This window comes from Salmo trutta, chromosome 3 (genome assembly GCF_901001165.1).
Source record: "Salmo trutta chromosome 3, fSalTru1.1, whole genome shotgun sequence".
In the NCBI taxonomy this organism is placed as follows: domain Eukaryota; kingdom Metazoa; phylum Chordata; class Actinopteri; order Salmoniformes; family Salmonidae; genus Salmo; species Salmo trutta.
The window spans coordinates 25039815-25064901 of NC_042959.1; the positions used below are offsets into that span (position 1 = coordinate 25039815).

The 25087-nt window shown below is 41.3% G+C and overlaps 1 protein-coding gene across 6 annotated transcripts in view; it reads left to right on the plus strand.

Annotated features, from left to right (window-relative positions):
• LOC115170895 (leucine-rich repeat and immunoglobulin-like domain-containing nogo receptor-interacting protein 2) overlaps positions 1 to 21076 on the plus strand; it is a 303513-nt gene extending 282437 nt beyond the window's left edge. For all 6 annotated transcript variants that reach the window (XM_029727265.1, XM_029727256.1, XM_029727274.1 and 3 more), the window contains one exon: positions 18752 to 21076. In XM_029727265.1, coding sequence (XP_029583125.1) covers positions 18764 to 20608 — 1845 coding nt within the window. In that variant the 5' untranslated portion in view covers positions 18752 to 18763 and the 3' untranslated portion in view covers positions 20609 to 21076. The remainder of the gene's footprint in view (positions 1 to 18751) is intronic.
• Positions 21077 to 25087: the final 4011 nt, after the last annotated feature.

Genomic DNA, 25087 nt, shown 5'->3' on the forward strand with positions numbered 1-25087 from the left:
CAAAGTAAACTGCCTGCTGCTCAGGCCCAGAAGCTAGGATATGCATATTGGTAGATCTGGATAGAAAACACTCTTTGAATTATGATTGTAATGTGTTTGTTTGATGGGGTGCTGTCCTCAGATAATAGCATGGTTTGCTTTCGCCGTAAAGCCTTTTTTAAATCTGACACGGTGGCTAGATTAACAAAAAGTCAGGCTTTAATTTGGTGTATTGCACTTGTGAATGTATGAAAGTTAAATATTTGTAATATTTTTTTATTTTTTTTCGCGCTCTGCAGTTTCACCGGATGTTGTCAAATCGATCCCGTTAACGGGATTTGATCCATAAGAATTTTTAAAGTAGTCAAAAGTTAAATATTTGGTCCCATATTAATAGTATGCAATGATTACATCAAGCTTGTACCTTTACAAACTTGTTGGATGCATTTCGTATATATTCTTTTAGATTTTATAACCTCAACTCCAACATACTCTCCTGCATTTGCACACACTTTATATAGACTTATCTATTGTGTTATTGACTCTATGTTTGTTTATTCCATGTATTTATTTTATTTATTTTATTTAACCTTTATTTAACCAGGTAGGCAAGTTGAGAACAAGTTCTCATTTACAATTGCGACCTGGCCAAGATAAAGCAAAGCAGTTCGACAACATACAACAACACAGAGTTACACATGGAGTAAACAACATACAGTCAATAATACAGTAGAAAAAAAAATAAGACTATATACAATGTGAGCAAATGATGTGAGATAAGTGAGGTAAAAGCAAAAAATGCCATGGTGGCAAAGTAAATAAAGTATAGCAAGAAAAACACTGGAATGGTAGATTTGTAGTTTGAAGAAAGTTCAAAGTTCAAATATAAATAATATGGTGCAAAGGAGCAAAATAAATAAAATAAATAAATACAGTAGGGGAAGAGGTAGTAGTTTGGGCTAAATTATAGATGGGCTATGTACAGGTGCAGTGATCTGTGAGCTGCTCTGACAGCTGGTGCTTAAAGCTAGTGAGGGAGATAAGTGTTTCCAATTTCAGAGATTTTTGTAGTTCGTTCCAGTCGTTGGCAGCAGAGAACTGGAAGGAGAGACGACCAAAGGAGGAGTTGGCTTTAGGGGTGACCAGAGAGATATACCTGCTGGAGCGCATGCTACAGGTGGGTGCTGCTATGGTGACCAGTGAGCGGAGATAAGGGGGGACTTTACCTAGCAGGGTCTTGTAGATGACCTGGAGCCAATGTGTTTGGCGACGATTATGAAGTGAAGGCCAGCCAACGAGAGCATACAGATCGCAGTGGTGGGTTGTATATGGGGCTTTGGTGACAAAACGGATGGCACTGTGATAGACTGCATCCAGCTTGTTGAGTAGGGTATTGGAGGCTATTTTGTAAATGACATCGCCGAAGTCGAGGATTGGTAGGATGGTCAGTTTTACGAGGGTATGTTTGGCAGCATGAGTGAAGGATGCTTTGTTGCGAAATAGGAAGCCAATTCTAGATTTCACTTTGGATTGGAGATGATTGATGTGAGTCTGGAAGGAGAGTTTACAGTCTAACCAGACACCTAGGTATTTGTAGTTGTCCACAAATTCTAAGTTAGAACCGTCCAGAGAAGTTATGCTGGATGGGCGGGCAGGTGCAGGCAGCGATCGGTTGAAGAGCATGCATTTAGTTTTACTTGTGTTTAGGAGCAGTTGGAGGCCACGGAAGGAGAGTTGAATGGCATTGAAGCTCGTCTGGAGGGTTGTTAACACAGTGTCCAAAGAAGGGCCAGAAGTATACAGAATGGTGTCGTCTGCGTAGAGGTGGATCAGAGATTCACCAGCAGCAAGAGCGACATCATTTATGTATACAGAGAAAATATAACTAAAAAAAAAAAAAAAAAGTATAACTCTGTGTTGTTGTTTGTGTCGCACTGCTTTTCTTTATCTTTGCCAGGTCACAGTTGTAAATGAGAACTTGTTCTCTACTGGCCTACCTGGTTAAATACAGGTGAAATAAAATAAAGTAAATAGAAATTTGCTTTTCGTTTTCGTTGTTTTTCAGATCATTTTGTGCTCATAGTAATTGTGTCAGTTCAAACTGCTGGAGTACAGAGCCAAATCAACAACAAATGTACCAATACTTTCGGAGCTCACTGTATGTGTGTCATCTTAGCCTGAGTAGTTCTCACTCCATCATGGCTGTACCATTTTGAGGAAAATGCGGGGATTATTAAAGACATTCTTCTCACCTCAGCAGCTCTTCTGTCTGAGTCACAATACAACAAAGACACCCCTGACTCATGTCAGATGTGGGATGACCAGACTTGGGAGATGGAGTGTATCAGAAGACACTTCGCAGCCCGCACATTGAGCTTTTAGCTCTTTGCAATGTATTTTAATCATCAACCACTTCCCCTTTGGGCACAGGATAGGCTATACTTGCCTCACGGCCAGACGGAAGGGTTGTGTGTCAGTGATGTCACTACTCACAAATACCAAAGAGTAGGAGGTCGGTGACGAAGTGCTGAAGCAACTAACCAGTGGCTCGTATGCAAATTGAGGATATAATTTACGAAATAATGAAAATGACAAAGATGTTTGTGATTCTGATTTCACGCAAGCCTTGTTCAATAGACCTCATGCTATAGCATATGGAACACACCAGGCGGGTTTGAGTTGCGTTCAGGATTACCGTTGTTAATGATAAGCATTTTATTCAGCTGTGTTATATCTTTATGAAAGGAGTTGTGGAGAATCACGCTGCAGTTCATGTTTGATCAAATGGATTACACTTGGATGGTTTCCACTTTAAACTCTTATTTGCTGTTCAGTAGGACTTTATAATGTACTATATAGTATTGTTCATTTACAAAACTGTTCCCAGTACTTATCCCCCTGCCACCATATATATATATATTAGGTAATTTCCATGTAAAAGGATCCGTGAGCATCAACATGTGAATTTCATAGGAGCATGTCAAATTGGGTGTCAAATGAAAGTTAAGAGTGTATATGTTGGAGAAATGAAGTTTATATATACAATTTTCAACCATTTTCCATCCCAAAAATGTGGAATAAGCAAAGGCTTTGATTTCTGGTCAAACAGATGGAAAAGGGGTCTTAGACAACATCTACCAGGAAAAGTCATAAAATGTATTAGAAATACATAATATGCATTAATGTTGAAGTAAAGACCGCTGCTGGCTAGTATCAACACTTATATTTAGTTTTGGAGAAATGTTTCTGCCTTCTGTAGGTTTAAGACACATTGCCTTGTGACATTCTGTTACAAAAAATTAATATCTTTAAGATATTTTCTAATTTTTCACCCTCATGAGGAGGGAGAATAATGAAAGGTCACAGAAGTAACAACTAAAGGTAGACCTATCAATTAGTTAGTGTTTTTTATGATATCAATTTCGTTAATGAATTAAGAGATTAAAACAAAATATTCCGTTACCACGGAATTTGAAAAAAATCATTCACAAACCACAGTTGGGTTTGGCACAGTACAGTACAACACAGTAGAGTACAGTACAGTAGAGTTCAGTACAGTAAACAGTAGAGCACGCTAGAGTTGAGTACACTATATTGTACTGAACTGTACTGAACTATACTGTACTCTACTGAACTCTATTTTACTGTAGTCTACTGTACTGAACTATACTCTACTGTACTTTTCTGTACTGTACTGAACTCTGCTGTACTGAACTCTACTCTGCTCTACTGTGATGTACTCTACTGTACTTTACTGAGCTCTACTTTGCTGTGCTTTGATGTCCAAACTTGTGAAATATAGACGTCTATGATTGGTTCGTTCAGTCCGGACCAACAAAATTTGGTCTTGTTTGGGGGCAGAGCTCAAAATTCAATGTGTCATGTCATAGCTGACACCCCATTCTTTCTGCAGACATCGTTGAAGCTTAATTCTGAGCAGATATTTATGGGTTTTGGGAAAATGTGGACACAAAAAAAAACTATTTTGTCTTACCAAACTTTGCATCTGCACACTTCTTGTAGTTTTTAAAAATGTTTTCAGTGTAAATTGTTAAAAGTAGTCCTTGTGCATACAGTTGTATGGTTGTTAAACTTTGGAATCAATGGTTTTTGTTTGGCATACATTTGAACTGAAAAATATGAGTCTCAGCACAATTCCGTTACAGTGGAATTGTCCATTAACAACCTGTGTCCACTTCCAATGGCATAAGATAACTAAGAATGCTTCCTTCCCAGACATTCAGTTAGTCTGTTTATCCTATTAAACACTGCTTTATGTGGTACATTAAGCATTCTCACTTGATTAATTGCATTAGCTTGTGCGTATATGTGGTAAAAGGCTTGCATCGATATCATTTGGTGGGGCGTAGAAATAAAGATGGGAGCCATCAGTTTTCATCGTCTTAAAACGTGTGCGCCAGTCGTCATAGGGTTATTATAAACCCTAGTCTTACCTTTATCTGACGTGGAACATGATTTATGTCTGGCTAACACATAGATGCTAGCAGAGATGCCATTCAGAATAGATAGAACATGTTATAGTTGATTACTCATCGACACCAGTGTTTCCCATCCCAGTCTTTTGAGACTGCGAGATGTTACATATATTTGCTCTAGGCCTGTACTAGCATGGCTAGCAACTAATCCAGGGCTTGAAGACTGGTTGACTATAGTGGAATTAGATATTCTGGGATAGAACAAACATGTACAATGTGTAAGGGTCCCCAGGGAATAGTTTGGGATACGTTGATCTTCACATTACTGTCAGTGTTGATAGCTGTCTTGTGCTAATCATAACATATTCATCCACATTGTGGACTTTATAGTAGACCAAGCTTACACTCCCTATATATACAGTAGCTAGCTGCAATAAGCCTGAGCTTAGAGTCCAGGTTTTCCGGCTCTTGTATTTTCTTCAAAGGCAACTTAACATGACAGCGTTCTACAGCTATTACAGAGACAAATGTATATTATATCCTCAGGATGCACCTTTTAGACTACTGCCCTGTTAAAGATAGATTAAGTACCTTTCCTGAACTTCCTACTCATGGTAGAGAGCACGTTCTTCCTCTGAGGGGATTTTGACCTTAAAGTGGTGCAATACAGCACAATAGTCACCTCAATATCAATATGGAAATGCATTCATGTTGATATGGTATGGGTACTGTAGAGGTTTATAGTGAGAAATATATGCTTTGAAATTCTGCTATTGAATAGGCAGTATATACCTTAGTCGACCCCAACTGAAATTAGTGACTAAAATCTTTAGGACTTCCCAATTGCTTCCTGTTTACCGGATGCCCATCTATGGTGGACCTAAGGGTTAAAGTACCCATCGCTTGACTTTTATTTTGAAAGTCATCACTTACCCAGGGCTCGCCAATAATGTCATCCATTCGCTACCATTATAATTGAATCCTGGCACATTTAATTACAAAATATTCAACCACGCTTACAAGCTTCTGTTCCTCTCCACAGCTCAGTCATATTAATTAATAACTATTAAACATGGGATTAAGACTGTAAGTCATGGTGTTAAATACTTTCTGCAGGGTTTGGTTGGTCGTGGGTAAAGTGAGGCCCAACCATTTGACGGTGCTCTTCGACTGCTCCCGAACTCAACGGTTATCTGACATAATTATAAAGAGCAGCTGATTCAATCTTCCAAAGTGTATAGCTAATTAACACAGATTAAATTCTGTTAGACTTTGCAATGTGAATAAAGCACAAGGCCAATTGGAGAAGAGCGGGTTATTAGCCCACCTAAGGCCCTAGATTCTCATAGTTATGGATGTGGTCCCAAATCTCTCTCTCTATCTCTCACATCACTTATGTTGGTAATTATGTTGCAGCTGTGCGTTAGTCTTGAGCCGCTTTCCCTTTCGTTTGCTTCTGATTGTTGACAATATTTGGAGAACATTTGACTAATGGTGTTTAACAATAAGGTCATAATTAGACAATTTAAGTCCATACAATGTGATTTCAATAATTTGTTTATCCTTATTCCCTCCAAAATATGCATTATCTTGCTGAGCCCTATGGTGTTTTATCACGCTGATAAATTGATATTCTAACATTGGCCAGGTGAGGATGATGTGCACGGAAGGATGTCAGACACAACAACATACTGTACATTGGTACTGACGATACATTGCACTTATCAAAGATACAAAACAATCAGTAGTGTTGTTATTGTTCTAGTGTGGCAAAGCTACAGTAGTGTTGTTATTGTACTAGTGTGGCTAAACTACAGTATTGTTGTTATTGTACTAGTGTGGCAAAGCTACAGTAGTGTTGTTATTGTACTAGTGTTCCTAAGCTACAGTAGTGTTGTTATTGTACTAGTGTTCCTAAGCTACAGTAGTGTTGTTATTGTACTAGTGTTCCTAAGCTACAGTAGTGTTGTTCTTGTACTAGTGTGGCAAAGCTACAGTAGTGTTGTTCTTGTACTAGTGTGGCTAAACTACAGTAGTGTTGTTATTGTACTAGTGTTTCTAAGCTACAGTAGTGAGCTTCACTGGTACTGTAACAGCACCATGGGAGAATGTACTTCATGGTATTTGATGTTTTCAACCTAGATAACGTACTTTACACAGACACAGTGCATGCTCTGAGAGAGTTTTAGTTACGCAACCCTCAAGCTTATTAAAGAATAGGCCAGTGTCATGTTGCGCCTTGGCAGGCCATATGTCTGTAACCCATGCCATCTGGTATCCTTTACAAAAATTATTTTAAAAATGGGTAAACCAAGAAGAGAATGTTCCAGGATTGCCTTCTCATTACCACCATCACCTACCTCTTTGATTACTTGCAGACGCTCCCTTTAAAAAAGGTGGGTTAATTGCACACTCTGGCAATACAGTAACCTGCAAGTTAATTACATATTTCCTTCAGGGAAGCGTTATTAGAAGATATAAGGCTTCATTAAAATGATGATTTAGTAACTTTTCCATACAATTACCATTATGATGATTGACTGTCATTTCATTCTTGATATCTGGGAAATTCAAATATCAAAAGCTGCGCTGACATGTACAGTATGTAATATGCGCATGTTAACCCCTTAGTACTGTATTTGAGAGCGATCTTGTAGTTAATGATGGGGGGTGTGATAGAATTAATGAGATGTGGCTCGTGTGTGTGGAGTTGGTGGAGCTTCCGTTCAAGTCATGGCCAGGCCACCATAGTTCAGAAGGAGAGTGTCAGGGACCATGGACATCCATCTTCCATTTTCATTGATTTCTATTCCACTAAATGAGTATGGATAAAAGGAGAAGAAGATGTTCCATTTTGCAAGGCACTGTCTGAAAATGTCTACCGCAAGGCTATCCAATCGTGTTCTTCTACAGTAGAGTTACCATGACATCACGACATCATGACATCCTTTTTGTTTCCAATTGGCATTAATGCAGCATTTACTTGAAAGTTTGAGTGTGAGTAGCATATATCAAGTCATAGAATTAGTTTATTTTTGTCTACCTTGATGTCAGTCATATTAATTTTGGTACATCGTATGAATCCAAAGCAACTATAACTACTGATTATAGTTGCAGCATTTTATTCTGAGCTGCAGGCTTAAGTGATAATGCCCGAGAAGCCAGTGTTTGTTTGGAGGATATATTGGCATGGGTGTTGTAAATTGGAAAACCGTACCAATATACCCTCCAAACACCAGCTTCGAGTGCATTATCACTTTTATACAACGCTTTACCAACATATTCAAATAATGATTGACATATTTTCATAATCGCTATTTGATTAATTTCTTCATACTATTTCATCCTTCCACAAGATATAGTCCCAAAACAAATCTCGGGTTGCTAGAGACACCAGTCGTTCGTTCTAAATGTTCCATTGCCATATTGGCTGCAACGTTCTTATCCCTTGCTTGGTAGCTAGCCAACTACGGCTAACTTACAGTCACATCAAAAAGTGCAGCCAGAATGACAGAAAGTAGCTTCATTTGCATTTGTTTAAGCTGTTTTCTAGTGACATTTCTTTTGATACATGCATAACAATAAGCTGAGGAGGCTCGATTTCGCCTGGCATAGAAAATGTGCTCACTCGTCAGGATACTGTTGTTCAGAGGAGCTAGCCAACAACATAGCTACAGTAACACAATCACTTCAAAAAAGACAGCAATTTTGCTGCGTTTCATTTGAACTTTTTTCAATTTAAATTTTTTGTATATATCTATAAAAATGATGCCAGCTGAATCATGATTTCGACTGGCTGAGAAATGTTGCCTGCCAGTCAGTCTCGTCCCGACTTCCAACATGTTCATTACTATGGGACAGCAGGAGATCGAATTTGAATATTGAAACAATGTTACAAATGTCTGAGAGACAGGCAGCAAGGTTTATACAAATCTCTGGTGTTGAAAACTAAATGTTAGTCTAAAAGAAATGTGAGATAATGTCTAGATGTATTTTACAGTGGAGATCAAGTTCATAAGTTGTTTAGCTGGGCTGATGAGACAGTGGATTGTGTCATCAGATGGAACAGAGTAAATAGGCATTTTAACATCATAGATGTAGCCAGTGGCAACTTGTGGATAGACACCGCCTGGAATGCGGTTCTAACCAATCAGCATTAAGGATTCGACCCACCGGTTGTATAAATATAAATGTACAAGACAACCAAACATGAAAATCCAGCTCCCATGATAGAACACCCAATGTATTTGTTGATGATTACATTTAATTTAATTCCATTGTGAGTTAATTCCTATCCTTTTTTTCCAGATCACATTTTAACACTCTGATTACGGTCTTTAAGAGCTTTGATAATTGCAGTCTAAACAAAGAAACCATCTTGGAACATACGGCTGGAGAGCAGGGACACTTTTGAGTGTGAACAGCCATGGCATTACATGGGGTGATGGTAGCACAAAGGCCACATCAAACACACTCTGAAGACCTTCCAGTGGAGATATGGGCCAGGCCAACTTTTATTGTTCCATTGCACAGGGGCAAATTTCTTTAAATCTAAATCCTCAAACTACTTGGGCAAAAACCAAACAACAGGAAATAGGAAGTGCTTGCCTTTTGAGGGTTTTGGGGTTTTGTTCAAGCCTCCTCCTTAGGCTTACTGCATTTAGCTCTGCTTTAGTTGTGTGACCTGGAATGCTATTTACTTCAGATGAATACCTCTTAGAAATAATACATGACAGTGAGTTCCATTGTATTTCACTGGGGTGGGTTTATCACCATGAGGGTTAGATGGGCCAAACATTTCATACTCTGTCGGCTGTGCTCTCTGTCGCTATCATCTTTCACTGGGATAATCATTTTCTGTGATTGAGTCGGCATACGAACTCTGTTGAGCTTTGGATTTTTCAGTCTAAACAGATGCGTAATGAAGAGTTACACAGAATCCACAGAGCATAAACAATCAATTATTGTACTAAATGATGTTGAATACTTATTTTTTTAGAGAAAGTGAGCTAGTTGACATGTATTATTGCTGTGAATGTTACAATTGTCAAGTCTCTGTGATATGCGAGTATTCCCAATTTTAAAGATGTCTTGAAAAGCATCAACTTTTAATGTGAGTATGCATAAATGTTTCTTAATCTATTGGTGTGTGACGTTATATTTTACTGACACCTTATAAAAGGGAAATAGTAGTGGAATGGTTGTTTAAACATCAATGGATTCTTAATTAAATGAATCTCCCATTGAATCTCAATTATTAAACATGGTCATTTCCTTCAGGATGCAAGTGAGTATTGAACAGCTTCTACAGTATTGCCTATGTGGATGTTTTTGTGAGAAGGAGTACTGTTCACAATCGACTGAGAAAGGGAGGAGGGAGAGAGGGAGAGAGAGAAGGAGAGAGAGGGAGGGAGAGAGAGGGAGAGGGAGAAAGCTGTGGTGACCCATGGAAGATACCTGGGGAGTGATTGCAATCTCCTGCAAGCTCATTTGGCATTCATACACTCAGACAGTGAATAGGGCGGCCGGCCTGTATTATCAAATGAGCGCTGCAGCAATATGAGCCTACATTTTGATGTAGCACTCAGTCTCAGGGACAACGCTCAGCTAGCCACCCTTAGGTCATCCAAGGGATGCGAGAGCCAAGAGCACTTGGGGAGAATGGGGAAACACTATGGTGAAGTCGTGCTGGGCAGGATGGCAATGTGTGTTGGCTGTGACTATGTGAGACAAAAGCCATACACTCTGGCACGTCATAGTTACTCATGCATTACGTCAATGGCCCCGGGTTATTTTGCAAAGCTAAGAGCAGTATCCAGGGGCCGAAAGGCCCAATGTGTTTTGAGTGATTATATGGAAATGAGGTTAATCAAGAAATGATAACTATAACTATAATACGAGAAGACTATGTTGGAGTACTTGTGGTGAAATATTACATGTGGAATTCAACACTTTAACAAACAATATCTATCCGTTTCCTTGTGCCAATCCATTTTGCATGCTTGTCAAGGTCTTCTCCCAGCAACCCCCAGTGTAACAAGGTCTTCTCCCAGCAACCCCCACTGTTTCAACTGTCATATGGCTCTTCAACATGTTCTGTATGCATAATCAGAGTAGTGGTATCAAACCAACCTAGGATCAACATGTACTGTACGCAGAATCAGAGTAGTGGTATCAGACCCACATAGGCTCAACATGTTCTGTATGCAGAATCAGGGTAGTGGTATCAGACCCACCGAGGCTCAACATGTACTGTATGCAGAATCAGAGTAGTGGTATCAGACCCACCTAGGCTCAAAATGTACTGTATGCAGAATCAGAGTAGTGGTATCAGACCCACCGAGGCTCAACATGTACTGTATGCAGAATCAGGGTAGTGGTATCAGACCCACCGAGGCTCAACATGTACTGTATGCAGAATCAGAGTAGTGGTATTAGACCCACATAGGCTCAACATGTACTGTATGCCGAATCAGAGTAGTGGTATCAGACCCACCTAGGATCCAACCTGGCCCTAATTTGTGTCTGAATGTCTTGTCTATGTAGCATTTTGCTGTCATCAGAGCAGCCCTTCTAGCTTGTTCTGCCCATGATGATAGTGCACTCTGTACATAATAGCTTTTCTATGCACCGGACTCAGGTGAGGGAGCACAATCATGAGCCTGCTCTTGTCCTGATTAGAAGCACTCTCCATAATTCACTGTGCTATTTCACTGGTGGACAGAGATATGTGGCGAGGGTCTGTGTGTGTGTGTGTGTGTGTGTGTGGGCGGGAGGGGGGGGGGGGGATATTGGTCACACATGTATGACATACTTACTACCTACAGTACCAGTCAAAAGGTTGGACACACCTACTCATTCATTTTTATTATTGACTACTGTCACTTTTTTTAGAATAGACGGACCAAGGCGCAGCGTGAGTAGCGTTACACATCTTTTATTAGAAAGTGAAACTTATCAATATACAAAAACAATAAAGAATAAACGAAACGTGACGACAATGCAACTACACATAAACAAACAATATCCCATAACCCACAAGTGGAAAACCTGCTACTTAAGTATGATCCCCAATTAGAGACAACGATTACCAGCTGGCTCTAATAGGGAATCATACACAATCACCAACATAGAAAAACAAACCTAGAACCACACATATAAATAATAAACTAGACTAACCCCACAGTCACACCCTGAACTACTCTACCATAGAAAATAAAAGCTTTCTATGGTCAGGACGTGACAACTACATTGTTGATTAATAGTGAAGACATCAAAACTATGAAATAACACATATGGAATCATGTAGTAACCAAAAGAAGTGTTAAACAAATCAAAATATATTTTATATTTGAGATTCTTCAAAGTAGGCACCCTTTGCCTTGATGACAGCTTTGCACACTCTTTGCATTCTCTCAACCAGATTCACCTTTTCCAACAGCTAAGTGTGTCATGAATTCTACATAAATAATTGACAGTGTAACCAGTAAAGCACACCCACACCATCACACAGCTTCACCTGGAATGCTTTTCCAACAGTCTTGAAGGAGTTCCCACATGTGCTGAGCACTGCTTTTCATTCACTCTGCGGTCCAACTCATCCCAAACCATCTCAATTACATTGAGGTCGGGAGATTGTGGAGGCCAGGTCATCTGATGCAGCACTCCATCACTCTCCTTCTTGGTCAAATAGCCCTTCCGAAGCTTGGATCATTGTCCTGTAGAAAAACAAATGTTAGTCCAACTAAGCTCAAACCAGATTGGATGGTGTATCGCTGCAGAATGCTGTGGTAGCCATGCTGGTTAAGTGAGTCTTGAATTCTAAATAAATCACAGACAGTGTCACCAGAAATGCACCATCACACCTCCTCCTCCATGCTTCACGTTTGGAACCACAAATGCGGAGATAATCCATTCACCTACTCTGCATCTCACAAAGACACGGCGTTTGAAACCAAAAATCTCAAATTTGGACTCATCAGACCAAAGGACAGATTTCCACCGGTCTAATGTCCATTGCTCGTGTTTCTTGGCCCAATCAAGTCTCTTCTTATTATTGGTGTCTTTTACCAAAATAGGGCTACCTTCTGTATACCAACCCTACCTTGTCACAACACAACTGATTGACTCAAAAACATTAAGAAGGAAAGAAATTCCACAATTAACACCTGTTAATTGAAATGCATTCCAGGTGACTACCTCATGATGCTGGTTGAGAGAATGCCAAGAGTGTGCAAAGCTGTCATCATGGGTGGCAACTTTGAAGAATCTCAAATATGAAATATATTTGGATTTGTTAAACAGTTTTTTAGTTACTACATGATTCCATATGTGTTATTTCATAGTGTTGATGTCTTCACTACTATTCTACAATGTAGAAAATAGTAAAAAAAAAAAAAAAAAAACTGGAATGATTAGGCGTGTCCAAACTTTTGACTGGTACTGTATGTGTACAGCATAATATGTTAGTATTATTGTTGTATTATAGATGTGGGCCAAACAGTTATGTTTTCATATGTAGTCATTAAAATGGGATATGAAAAATAATAAAAATATCATAATAATAATAATTATAATCGTGTAATAGCCATTTAAACATGATTGTTTAGTAGACATCTTTAATTCTTCACTATATGCCGTAATGACGGCATGGTTGTGTTTCCTAAACTTTTTAATGCTGTATTTGTGCTCGCAGGGATTCGTGCTGATTATTCTCATTACAGTTCAGTTTAGTGCACGTCATGACACACCTGATGAAGCGGGAATAGTCTTTTCACAACCTGTTTCACAATCTGTCTATAAAGAGCAGTGGATTCCATGGAAATTATTGTACATATTTTCTGCCCCTGCAATGAATATTTTACATATTAATATAGTATACTATACATATACAATCATATTGTTTATATTATTTTATAATCTGGTCCAACATTCCACCAAATGTTTTAAGACGTGATTTATGAAGTAGACTTTATTTAAATTCCTCCCAGTATGCCCACTTGCTTTTAAAATGTCTTTACAGTTGTCATATTACATATTGTCTATCAAGTCTGTTGTTGGGAGCTGATATGAACTGACCACTGCCTACAGACTGTGGCCTCCTAGTGGTCAGAAGGGCAAGCAAACAACAAAGCAGTATGTATGATGCAGGGGATGTACTGTATTTGTAATCACAGTAAGTTTGGTATACTTAAGAGTGTCAGATAAAATACACATTACAGGTGAAGGAATAAGGCTTCAGCCCATCCTATTACTACCCTACTCTCTTCTCCTGAAGACCTGAGCAGACACATCTTGACAACAGATGCTACTATTTCAGAGTGTAATTGATTTGATTCTTCCACCATTTGTTTGGACACCATTTAAATGAATGTTTAAATTGGATTTTAAAAATGTATTAACCTCCCGGACCTTCATTTATTAGCCTTCGCAGCTTTTGTGATAATCTGTATAATTACCAGCTTAATGTTCTCCCCATTAGGTTGTGCCCTCCAACAATTTCTACTTGTTGATTGTGTTCACTCTTAATTGTGTTTGGACTTTGGAAATTCTCATGCATTTCCCATCATGTTTTTTTCTTCCATTAACATTTTGCAGCTTGTGTGTTCTTTGACATATGAGGGGTTGTGTGTAGGAAAATCAATACAATCATGCTCATTGTTTCACTGTCTAAGGGTCAGAAAAACCGACAATATGCTTCTGTATTAACAATAGAGCTGTTTCTATGTGAAAAACAAACACGGAGATAGAAATAGATGGAACATCTTTGATTAAAAAAGGTTGAATTCGGTTTAGCAAAAACACGTATCGCTTATGGACTTCATGAAAGCATTGTTGTTAGCAATAGATTTGTCATATTCCCTAAATTGTATTGTACTATCAATTCCTCACTTGACAATATGAACGTACAGTGCCTTCATAACGTATTCATACCCATTGACTTATTCCACATTTTGTTGTGTTACAGCCTAAATTCAAAATTGATTAAACAGATGTTTTTTTTCACCCATCTACACACAATACCACATAGTGAAAGCATGTTTTTGGAAATGTTTGCAAATGTATTAAAAATGAATCAATACATGTTAGAATCACCTTTGGCAGTGACTACTGCTGTGAGTATTTTTCTGCATAAGTCTCTAAGAGTTTTGCACACCTGGAATGAACAATATTTGCACATCATTATTTTTTAAATTGTTCAAGCTCTGTCAAGTTGGATGTTGATCATTGCTTTTCAAGGCGATTTAAGTCAAAATTGTAACTAGGCCACTCAGTGCTGTCTTGGTAAGCAACTCCAGGGTATATTTGGCCTGGTGTTTTTGGTTATTGTCCTGCTGAAAGGTGAATTTGTCTCTATGGTAGAGTAGGTCAGGGCGTGACTGGGGGGTTAGTCTAGTTTATTATTTCTATGTGGGGTTCTAGGTTTGTTTTTCTATGTTGGTGATTGTGTATGATTCCCAATTAGAGGCAGCTGGTAATCGTTGTCTCTAATTGGGGATCATACTTAAGTAGCATGTTTTCCACTTGTGGGTTATGGGATATTGTGTTTATGTGTAGTTGCATTGTCGTCACGTTTCGTTTATTCTTTATTTTTTTTGTATATTGATAAGTTTCACTATTAATAAACTATGTGGAATGCTACTCATGCTGCGCCTTGGTCTGATCATTATTCCAGCGAATGTGACAGAATATCCCATCAACAAAGGACCAAGCAGCATGTTTACAAGGTGAAGGAGTCCTGGACTTGGGAGGAGATCTTGGACGGTAAGGGATCCTGGATGTGGGAGGAGATCCGGGCCGGAAAGGATCGCCTTCCATGGGAGCAGATGGAAGCAGCGAGAGAGCAACAACGACGACACCGGGGTTCGCGACTACGAGGGAAGCCCGAGAGGCAGCCCCAATAAAATTTGGGCGGGGGCACATGGGGTGGTTGGCGGAGCCAGGGTTTGAACCAGAGCCAACTCTCCGTACTCACCATGGGAAGCGTGTGACCGGTCAGGCACCTTGTTTTGCGGTGATCCGCACGGTGTCTCCAGTGCCCATCCACAGCCCGGTGCGTCCTGTGCTATCTCCCCGCACTTGCCGTGCGAAAATGGGCATCTGTCCAGGACGGGTGGTGCCGGCTCAGCGCGCCTGGTCTCCAGTGCGCCTCCTCGGTCCAGGATATCCTGCACTGGTGCTACGCACTGTGTCCCCAGTGCGTCTTCACAGCCCAGTGCGTCCTGTGCCAACTCCCCGTGCTTGCCGTGCGAAGGTGGTCATCTGTCCAGGACGCACTGTGCCAGCTCTACGCTCCAGACCTCCAGTGTGCCTCCATGGTCCAGTATATCCTGCACTGGCTCTATGCACTGTGTCCCCAGTGCGCCTTCACAGCCCAGTGCGTCCTGTGCAAACTCCCCGCACTTGCCGTGCGAAGGTGGTCATCTGTCCAGGACGCGTTGTGCCAGCTCTACGCTCAAAGCCTCCAGTGATGATCCATGGCCCGAAGCCTTCAGTGATGAGCCATGGCCCGGAGCCTCCAGAGACGATTCAAGGTCCGGAGTCTCCAACGACGGTCTGCAGTCCAGAGCCTCCAACGACGGTCTGCAGTCCAGAGCCTCCAACGATGGTCTGCAGTCCAGAGCCTCCAGTGACGGTCTGCAGTCCAGAGCCTCCAGCGACGGTCTGCAGTCCAGAGCCTCCAGCGACGGTCTGCAGTCCAGAGCCTCCAGTGACGGTCTGCAGTCCAGAGCCTCCAGCGACGGTCTGCAGTCCAGAGCCTCCAGCGACGGTCTGCAGTCCAGAGCCTCCATTGACAGTCGGCAGTCCAGAGCCTCCAGCGACGGTCGGCAGTCGGCAGTCCAGAGCCTCCAGCGACGGTCGACAGTCCAGAGCTTCCGGCAACAGTTCCCAGTCTAGAGCTTCCGGCGACAGTTCCCAGTCCAGAGCTTCCGGCGACGTTTCACAGCCCGGAACCTCCGGCGACGGTCCACGGCCCGGAACCTCCGGCAACGGTCCACGGCCCGGAACCTCCGGCAACGGTCCACGGCCCGGAACCTCCGGTAACGGTCCATGGGCCGGAACCTCCGGCGACGGCCCACGGCCGGAACCTCCGGAGACGGGCCACGGTCCAGAACCTCCTGAGACAGTCAATGGTCCGGGATCTCCAGCTACAAGGCCAGAGTCTTCTTCTGCGTTGGTGCCCAGTCTAGGTACAGCGTCCAGTCTGGGTCCAGGGCTGGATCCGCAGGATGAGCGGGTTCTTCGGCCCGCACCAGAGCCGCCTCCAATGCTGGCGGATCCGCAGGATGAGAGGGTTCTTCGTCCTGCACCAGAGCTGCCTCCAATGCTGGCGGATCCGCAGGATGAGAGAGTTCTTCGTCCTGCACCAGAGCCGCCACAGATACTAGACATCCCCCCAACCCTCCCTTTTTGTTTCAGGTTTTGCGGTCGGAGTCCGCACCTTTGGGGGGGTACTGTCATGTCCTGACCATAGAAAGCTTTTATTTTCTATGATAGAGTAGGTCAAGGCGTGACTGGGGGTTAGTCTAGTTTGTTATTTCTATGTGGGGTTCTACATTTGTTTTTCTATGTTGGTGATTGTGTATGATTCCCAATTAGAGGCAGCTGGTAATCATTGTCTCTAATTGGGGATCATACTTAAGTAGCATGTTTTCCACTTGTGGGTTATGGGATATTGTGTTTATGTGTAGTTGCATTGTCGTCACGTTTCGTTTATTCTTTATTGTTTTTGTATTTTGTTAAGTTTCACTATTAATAAATTATGTGGAATGCTACTCACGCTGCGCCTTGGTCCGATCTTTATTCCAATGAACGTGACAGTAGTACTGAGTGATGTATTGGATTTGTATTCAGGACATGAAGTTCATTCCTTTGCCACATGTTTTGCAGTTTTACTTTAGTGCCTTATTGCAAACAGGATGCATGTTTGGATTATTTTTATTCTGTACAGGCTTCCTTCTTTTCACACTGTCAATTAGGTTAGTATTGAGGAGTAACTACCATGTTGTTGATCCATCCTCAGTTTATAGAGGACCACAACCATTAAACTCTGTAACTGTTTTAAAGTCACCATTGGCCTCATGGTGAAATCCCTGAGTGGGTTCCTTCCTCTCCGGCAACTTAGGTTAGGAAGGACACCTGTATCTTTGTAGTGTATGGGTGTTCTTCACCATGCTCAAGGGGACATTCAATGTCTGCTTTTCTTTTTTTTGCCATCTACCAATAGGTGCCTTTCTTTGTGAGGCATTGGAAAACCTCCCTGGTCTTTGTGGTTGAATCTGTGTTTGAAATTCCCTGCTCAACTAAGGGAACTTACAGATAATTGTATGTGGGGGGTACAGAGATGAGGTAGTCATTAAAAAATCATGTTAAATACTTATTTCACACAGAATTAGTCCATGTACATTATTATGTTACTTGTTAAGCACATTTTTACTCCTGAATTTATTTAATATTGCCATGACAAAGGTGTTATAGACATTTCAGCTTCTAATTTCAAATGTTTGTAAACATTTCTAAAAAATATAATTCACATTATGGGGTATTGTGTGTAGGCCAGTTTTACAAAATCTATATTTAATCAATTTTAAATTCAGGCTGTAACACAACAAAATTTGGAAAAATTCAAGGGGTGTTTCAGAAGGCACAGTACAAAGATGAAGCCCCATTGTTTAGCTGCTGCTTATGGATTTGTTTGTCTTAGATATTTTGCACAATTAATATATAGAAATCCTTTTATATCCACTGAAGTCCTTGGTTAGAATAATTATCAGATAGTCTCCACAGACTCATAGAGGCAGTTTCCTTTCTTCTCCACTCTTCTCCCTTCGTCAGTTTGCTTTGGCTAAAACACAACAAAAGACCGCAGACTGTTTGAACTGATTGTGGTGTGAGAAGACAACCTATGTAACAAATTACTTTTGGCAATTTGTTCTTAAATTCTGAGAATAAACCAATGGAAGATAAGAGCAAAATGTCCAAGTTGTGCCTGTATGTTGACTAAGTGAGCCAGTGGATATAGGGGTGTGATCGCTGGCCAAAACTGCAATAGAAAGAAAGGATGATTCAGGATGTTGAAAATGAGGCATTTGCATCAGAGAATCTAATATGTCCTTCATTTTTATTGAGATAAGATGCCAGTCAATTTCACCACAATAGTAAAATGACGTCATCCATTTAGATTCCATTTATAATCCCAAAATAATTTCCTTCAAAAGATTGCTTACGCATGTGTATTGCCACCCATTAAGGTTTTCACACATTCCTTATTTTTTACAAATTTATGCTCTCTAATTGTGTGCTCTTTCTGTCTGTTTTCCCTCTCTTTCTTGTAGAGCCGTGACAGAATGGTCGACTGTATGAGCAAAGTCATGCTGCACACAGCCCTCTCATGCTGGCAACCATTCCTGGGACTGGCTCTAGTGGCCGTCTTTGTGGGTTCTGCCTTGGGATGTCCCGCCCGCTGTGACTGCTCAGCCCAGAGCAAGTCGGTCCTGTGCCACCGCAAACGCCTACCGAGCATCCCAGACGGCATCCCCATCGAGACCAGGATTCTGGACCTGAGCAAGAACAAGCTGCAGGCCGTCAACCCGGACGACTTTGCCCCCTACCCTGGACTAGAGGATCTGGACCTCAGTGGGAACATTATCAGCTATGTGGAGCCGGGGGCCTTCAACCCTCTGTACAGCATGCACTCGCTCAGTCTCAAAAGCAACCGCATCAAGCTTATTCCCCTGGGAGTCTTCACAGGCTTGTCCAACCTCACACGGCTGGATGTCAGCGACAACAAGATCGTCATCCTGCTGGACTACATGTTCCAGGACTTGCACAACCTGAAGTTCCTGGAGGTGGGTGACAATGACCTGGTATACATCTCCCACCGGGCCTTCAGTGGACTGCTGAGCCTACAGACACTAACCCTGGAGAGATGCAACCTGACAGTGGTGCCCACTGAGGCCCTGTCCCATCTGCACAACTTGGTCAGACTTCACCTCCGATACCTCAGCATCAGCACCTTGCAAGCCTACTCCTTCAAGAAACTTTTCTGGCTGCGCCACCTGGAGATTGACAGCTGGACCTCGCTGGACAGTGTGCCTGCCAACACGCTGCACAGCCTCAACCTGACCACGCTTTTCATCACCAACACTAACCTGTCCACCTTCCCATACCAGGCCCTAAAGCACCTGCACTACCTAACACACCTCAACCTGTCCTTCAACCGCATCAGACACATCGAGGGGGGAATGCTGTTTGAGTTGGTGCGCCTGAGGGAATTTCATCTAGTTGGGGCCCAGTTGTCGACCATTGAACCGGACGCATTTCAGGGCCTCCGGTGGCTCAAAGTCCTCAACGTCTCCCACAACCATTTGGACACCCTGGAGAAGGGTGTCTTCCAAGCCCCTGAGGCACTGGAGGTCCTCTTGATTGACGACAACCCCCTGGTGTGCGACTGTCGCCTCATGTGGATCCTGCAGAAAAGGCACTCCATCTTCTTTGGCGACTCGCAGCCGGAGTGCAACACCCCTGAGGGTATCCGCGGCAGGCCTTTCAGGGAATTCAAGGAGACCCTGCTATCCTATTACGTGACATGCACCAAGCCAAAAATCAGAGAGAACAAGACACAGACGATAGCAGTGGATGAGGGCCAGTCAGCGAAACTACACTGCAGTGCTGAAGGGATCCCCAGGCCGGTGGTGTCGTGGCTGTCCCCACGCCGGCGCCTCCTCACCAACAAGAGCTATGGTAGAGTCAAGGTCCACAACAATGGGACGCTGGAGATCAAGGTGGCCGAGGTGCAGGACGGTGGCGTGTACCTTTGCATGGCAACCAACACGGCGGGTAACGACTCATTGATGGCCTCCCTAGCAGTGAAAAGCCTGGGGTCGCTCTACGCAAACAGGACCCAGTACTACACAGATCCCAGCAACGCCACTACCAATGGGACTAGCAACGTGACCTACGGCTTGGACCTAAAGACTATCTTAGTGTCGACAGCAATGGGATGTTTCACATTCCTGGGGGTGGTCTTGTTCTGCTTTCTGCTACTGTTCGTTTGGAGCCGGGGCAAGGGAAAGCATAAAAACAACATAGATATTGAATATGTCCCTCGTTCCAAGTCTAATGGCACCTCTGTAGATGGAGGGGCAGAGGGACAAGCTGGACCTCATCGCTTTAACATGAAAATGATCTAACATGGTTTGTGAATCTGGGAATCCATATGTTGGGAATGCTCTAAGGATTATGTATTTTTATTGCAAATGGAACTTTAACATTTCCCACTACTTCAGGAGAATGCTACTGGGCAATTCCATGGTAACAGAGTGATGCTGAGGCTCAGATTTTTCACTTTAAAATGTATGCCAAACAAAAACCAATGATTGCAAAGTTAAAGAAACCCAACAACTCTATGCACAAGGACTAGTTTTATCAATTTCCACAGACATTTTTACAAACACACTTGAAGAACATTGCAGATGCAAAGTTTGGTAACAGAATGATGGCACCAACAGCACAAACCATCATTCTGTGGCCAAACTTTGCATCTGCACTGTTCTTCAGTTAAATGTCTTTTTGTATAAAAAAACATGTGAAAATTGTTTAAAGCAGTTCTTGTGCATAGAGTTGTATGGTTTGTTTAACTTTGCAATCATTAGTTATTGTTTGACATACATTTTATAGGTAATATTGAAGTACCTTACTGTGATTAATTTTCAATTAAAGAAACAAAAATAGCAATTTCTCAAGCAAGAATTTTGCTAGGACTGTCTGGGAGTGGTTTGAGTGGATAGGGGAAAACTGAAAATGTGCTTTTATTGGCAGAGAGGTTTGTAACTCTTTCTTATTGGTCTATTAACTAATTTAGCGCCAGGTGGTGTCACCAGAATGGCCAAAACTCCATCCCACCAAAACAGGCTGAAATTTCTCTTACACTAAAAAGGCATTACCATACTTTTCACAATTTCACAGTATTATTTCAACCTCATAGTGTGGAAATATATATAAAAGGAAAATAACTGGAAAAATACTTTTTTGACTGCACTGGGCCCTTTAAAGTGAAGAAATCAGAGTATCAGGATCACCCTTTGGTTTACTAGGAATGGAAAAAGTACTGCAGAGTGCCGTAACAGGACACAGGAGTGCAATCCCCAACTATGGCATCTTATTGGATACAATGCCAGGACATTGTGACAAATGTTCTTGCTGTTGCTAGTGAGCTTGTCCACAACGGATCCTCTGAAATTATCTGAATCTCTACCCAGGGGACCCGAAAGGAACAGGTGTCATAATCAAGCTTTTCAAATTCTATTTACATGCCCAAGTACAGGATTGGGTTTAAAGACACTACAGAACCATGTACAGTACACATTTGTATCTAAAAGTATTACTCTTATTGGTTTGGTCTTGCACCATGCTTACTCACCGAACAGATTGATGAAACAGAGCATTCCCTCCAACCATAATCTTTGCATATATGTACTTAATGCTTCATTATGTACAGGTATGTTCATACTCATTTAAACTAACTGTTCATAGCAATACTCATGGGATGCAATGTCAGCCAAAATCTCAATTCCCCCACCTAACAAGCAAAATGGTAACTCTTCACTTTTGAAATTGTCCATGAATATAGGAAAGGGCTTCTACAGGATTGCAATGTCACACTGGAGAAAATATATCCCTGTTCCCCAAATATACCCCTAGATATTGAAGATATTTTTGTTTATTGTCAACCATAAAGGAAAAAGATTTTATTTATCGAAGTGGTTTGAGGGTTTTACAAAAGTGAGTATCATAACACTATTCCGGGAGAAATAATCACGTTTGATGATTTAGAAGTTGACATATTGGTCAGAGAACCTACATGGACCACTTTTCTGTCCTTTTCTTGTCTCTTTTTATTCCTTTGACTGTAACCTTTGCCTGATGGCAAAATACGTGTCCAGCTTACTACAGTGAAGTTGTCATCTTTTCTCCCCAGTAAAACATTTGGACTTTGTTGTGGTAGTTCCTCATTTTTGTTGTTGAATCATTTAGATTGTGAAAAGTTCAAAGTAAAATAAAAAAATCATGTATGTGAAATAAAATAATATTTATTTGTACCATTTAGTGTGTCTATATATTTACTGCAATGAAGCAAAAGAGGGTCTTGATCAGTATATAATATGCCTGTTGAACATCTGGAAACAGCATAGTAACATTAGTATATGGTTGAATACAATTGTTAAAATAGAACCTATCAAATATCAATCACTGGCATCAAGGGAACTGTCTTACAATGTATGTTAATTCTAAGGGTTATTTGTATTTCTACAACATCAGATGAAGTTGACAAGTCCATTTGAGGAACGAGATCTGCAGAAACACAAATACGACAGATCACAGGTTGAGAAAATGAAATGGTTTGGGGCATTGCCTTTCCAGAATGTACAATTAAGCACACATTCTCCCTTTTACTCAAACCATAACCTTTGAATATTACCTTTTTATCATGCAGAAAAGTCTGATATCCCCCTCTAACCTTTCAAATCAGAAGAGGGAACAGGGCAAAATGTCTAGTCCCTAAGTCTGGACAGCATGATGTTGCAGGTAGTGTGCACCAGGAGGAAGGCACTATCAGAGGTGTAATCTGGAGGAATGCAGTTAACCTTCTGACACAGTCCAGATGAGCACCTGGAGGCGTTACATTTATCACTGAGATGAAGACTGCAAACCGGAGGGGTATCCTGGGTTAAGAAGATAGCAGATTGCAATGCTACAGAAGATACAATGCTGCCCAATTCACTATATTCACAAGACTGATTTATTATGTTGTTCTCTATTTAATGTGTGCCAGTGTTTTTCCTCTGTCTTTATATGTTTACATCCTATTCTCTTGCTTTACAGTTAATGTTGCCTGTGTTGTTAGCTTGAAAATGTAATTTCATGTAATGATTTTGACTATTTTACCCCATTTTTCTCCCAAATATCAAGCTTGTCTCATTGCTGCAACTCTACAACGGGCTCGGGAGGTGAAGGTCGAGTCATGCGTCCTCTAAAACATGATCAAACCGAGCTTCTTAACACCAGCCCGCTTAACCCAGAAGCCAGCATGACAAGGAGTCGCTAGAGCGCAATGAGCCAAGTAAACCCTCCCCAAACTTGGACGATGCTGGGCCAATTGTGTGCTGCCCTATGGGACTCCCGATCACAGCTGGTTGTGATACAGCCAGGATCGATTCTGGGTCTGTAGTGATGCCTCTAGCACTGTGATGCAGTGCCTTAGACTGCTGCGCCACTCATAGGTAATACAGTACAATAAACATTTAGAGAATATCATGTATCAGTTAAGTTTAGCACTTATCATTTTGCTTATGACTTTACTGTAAATTTGTTTTACCATAATTAACCATATAGTTGTTTTTAGCTTTATTTTTTCCTCATGTCCTTTCTCTTCAACTTATACCTTTTATGCAATCACAAAAGACCAATTAGTGAAAAATATATCAGAATTGGTCTGCCTGTGTAAATGCAGCCTTTGTTTCGAAGTCCGCAATCCCATGGATCTCTTGTGAAATCAGAACACCAAAGGGTCTCGCACTTCCTAAAATACAAAATAAATGAGGTTGAGTTTGTAGGTCAGTGATGGCCACATTCTGTGTTTGGCACATAGAGCTGTGCTAGATGAAACCTGTACTACAAATGGATCCCCCACTTTGACCACCATTTCACTTCTGTCCCCAGTCACTGAAAGAAACTTAAAAGCTGGGCCGTATGATTGTATGAGGATGTTTTTGCTCAGATGGCACCCTGCAGAAATGTGTCAGTGAGCGACAGGGGTCTCCCTTAACCCCCATGACACTCTGTCCTGTTGGGGTTATGAACTGCCAATCCAGGTGATGTACTCATCTGTTATGACCCCCGTGGAGCAGTATCAGAAATACACCCCACCAGACGGATGACCACAGTGCCTTTGTTCACATGCCATGTTTTAGCAGTGCCTCTTTGTAACCAGTGCTAAGAAGTCATTTTTTCTTAATTCTTTTTACCTCTGATGTTAGAATATCTCTTTCCCAGGGGAAAGGGAAGGGACAATCTTTTGAACTATTTCAAAATGTATTTATCAACTGCATTATCATTTTGTTAAAGGTTATGGAGGATAGGGTCAATGAAGCCACTAATTGTTATTGCTCTTGACAAGATATTTGGCAATGGGGCTATTAAACCTCAAGGTTTTCCTTTATATCAACAACTCTAATCCAACTCTAGTCAGTAGGTTTATGGGGACGCTCTCAAACTTTCACTATTCACAAATACAAAGAGGTATGTATATTTCCTGCAACATGTCTGTTTGTTTTCTTGATGTAGTCAAATGTACACATTCAGAATGAAATTTCAGCAGCATTTCATCTCACAGCAGCAACCATTGACATGATTCAACGTTCCCCATGTATTATAGAGCTTACAAACAGAATAATCATTGCCTCTGCAGGACTCGAGACATGCTGCTACGAACTTACCCCTGCACATTGACTCGGTACTGGTACTCCTTGTATATAGCCTCATTATTGTTTTTATTGTGTTATTATTTTTATTTATTTTTGCCAATATTTGTCTTACTTTTTAACTCTGCGTTGTTGGGAATGGACTCATAAGTAAGCATTTCACTGTAAGTCTACTCCTGTTGTATTCGG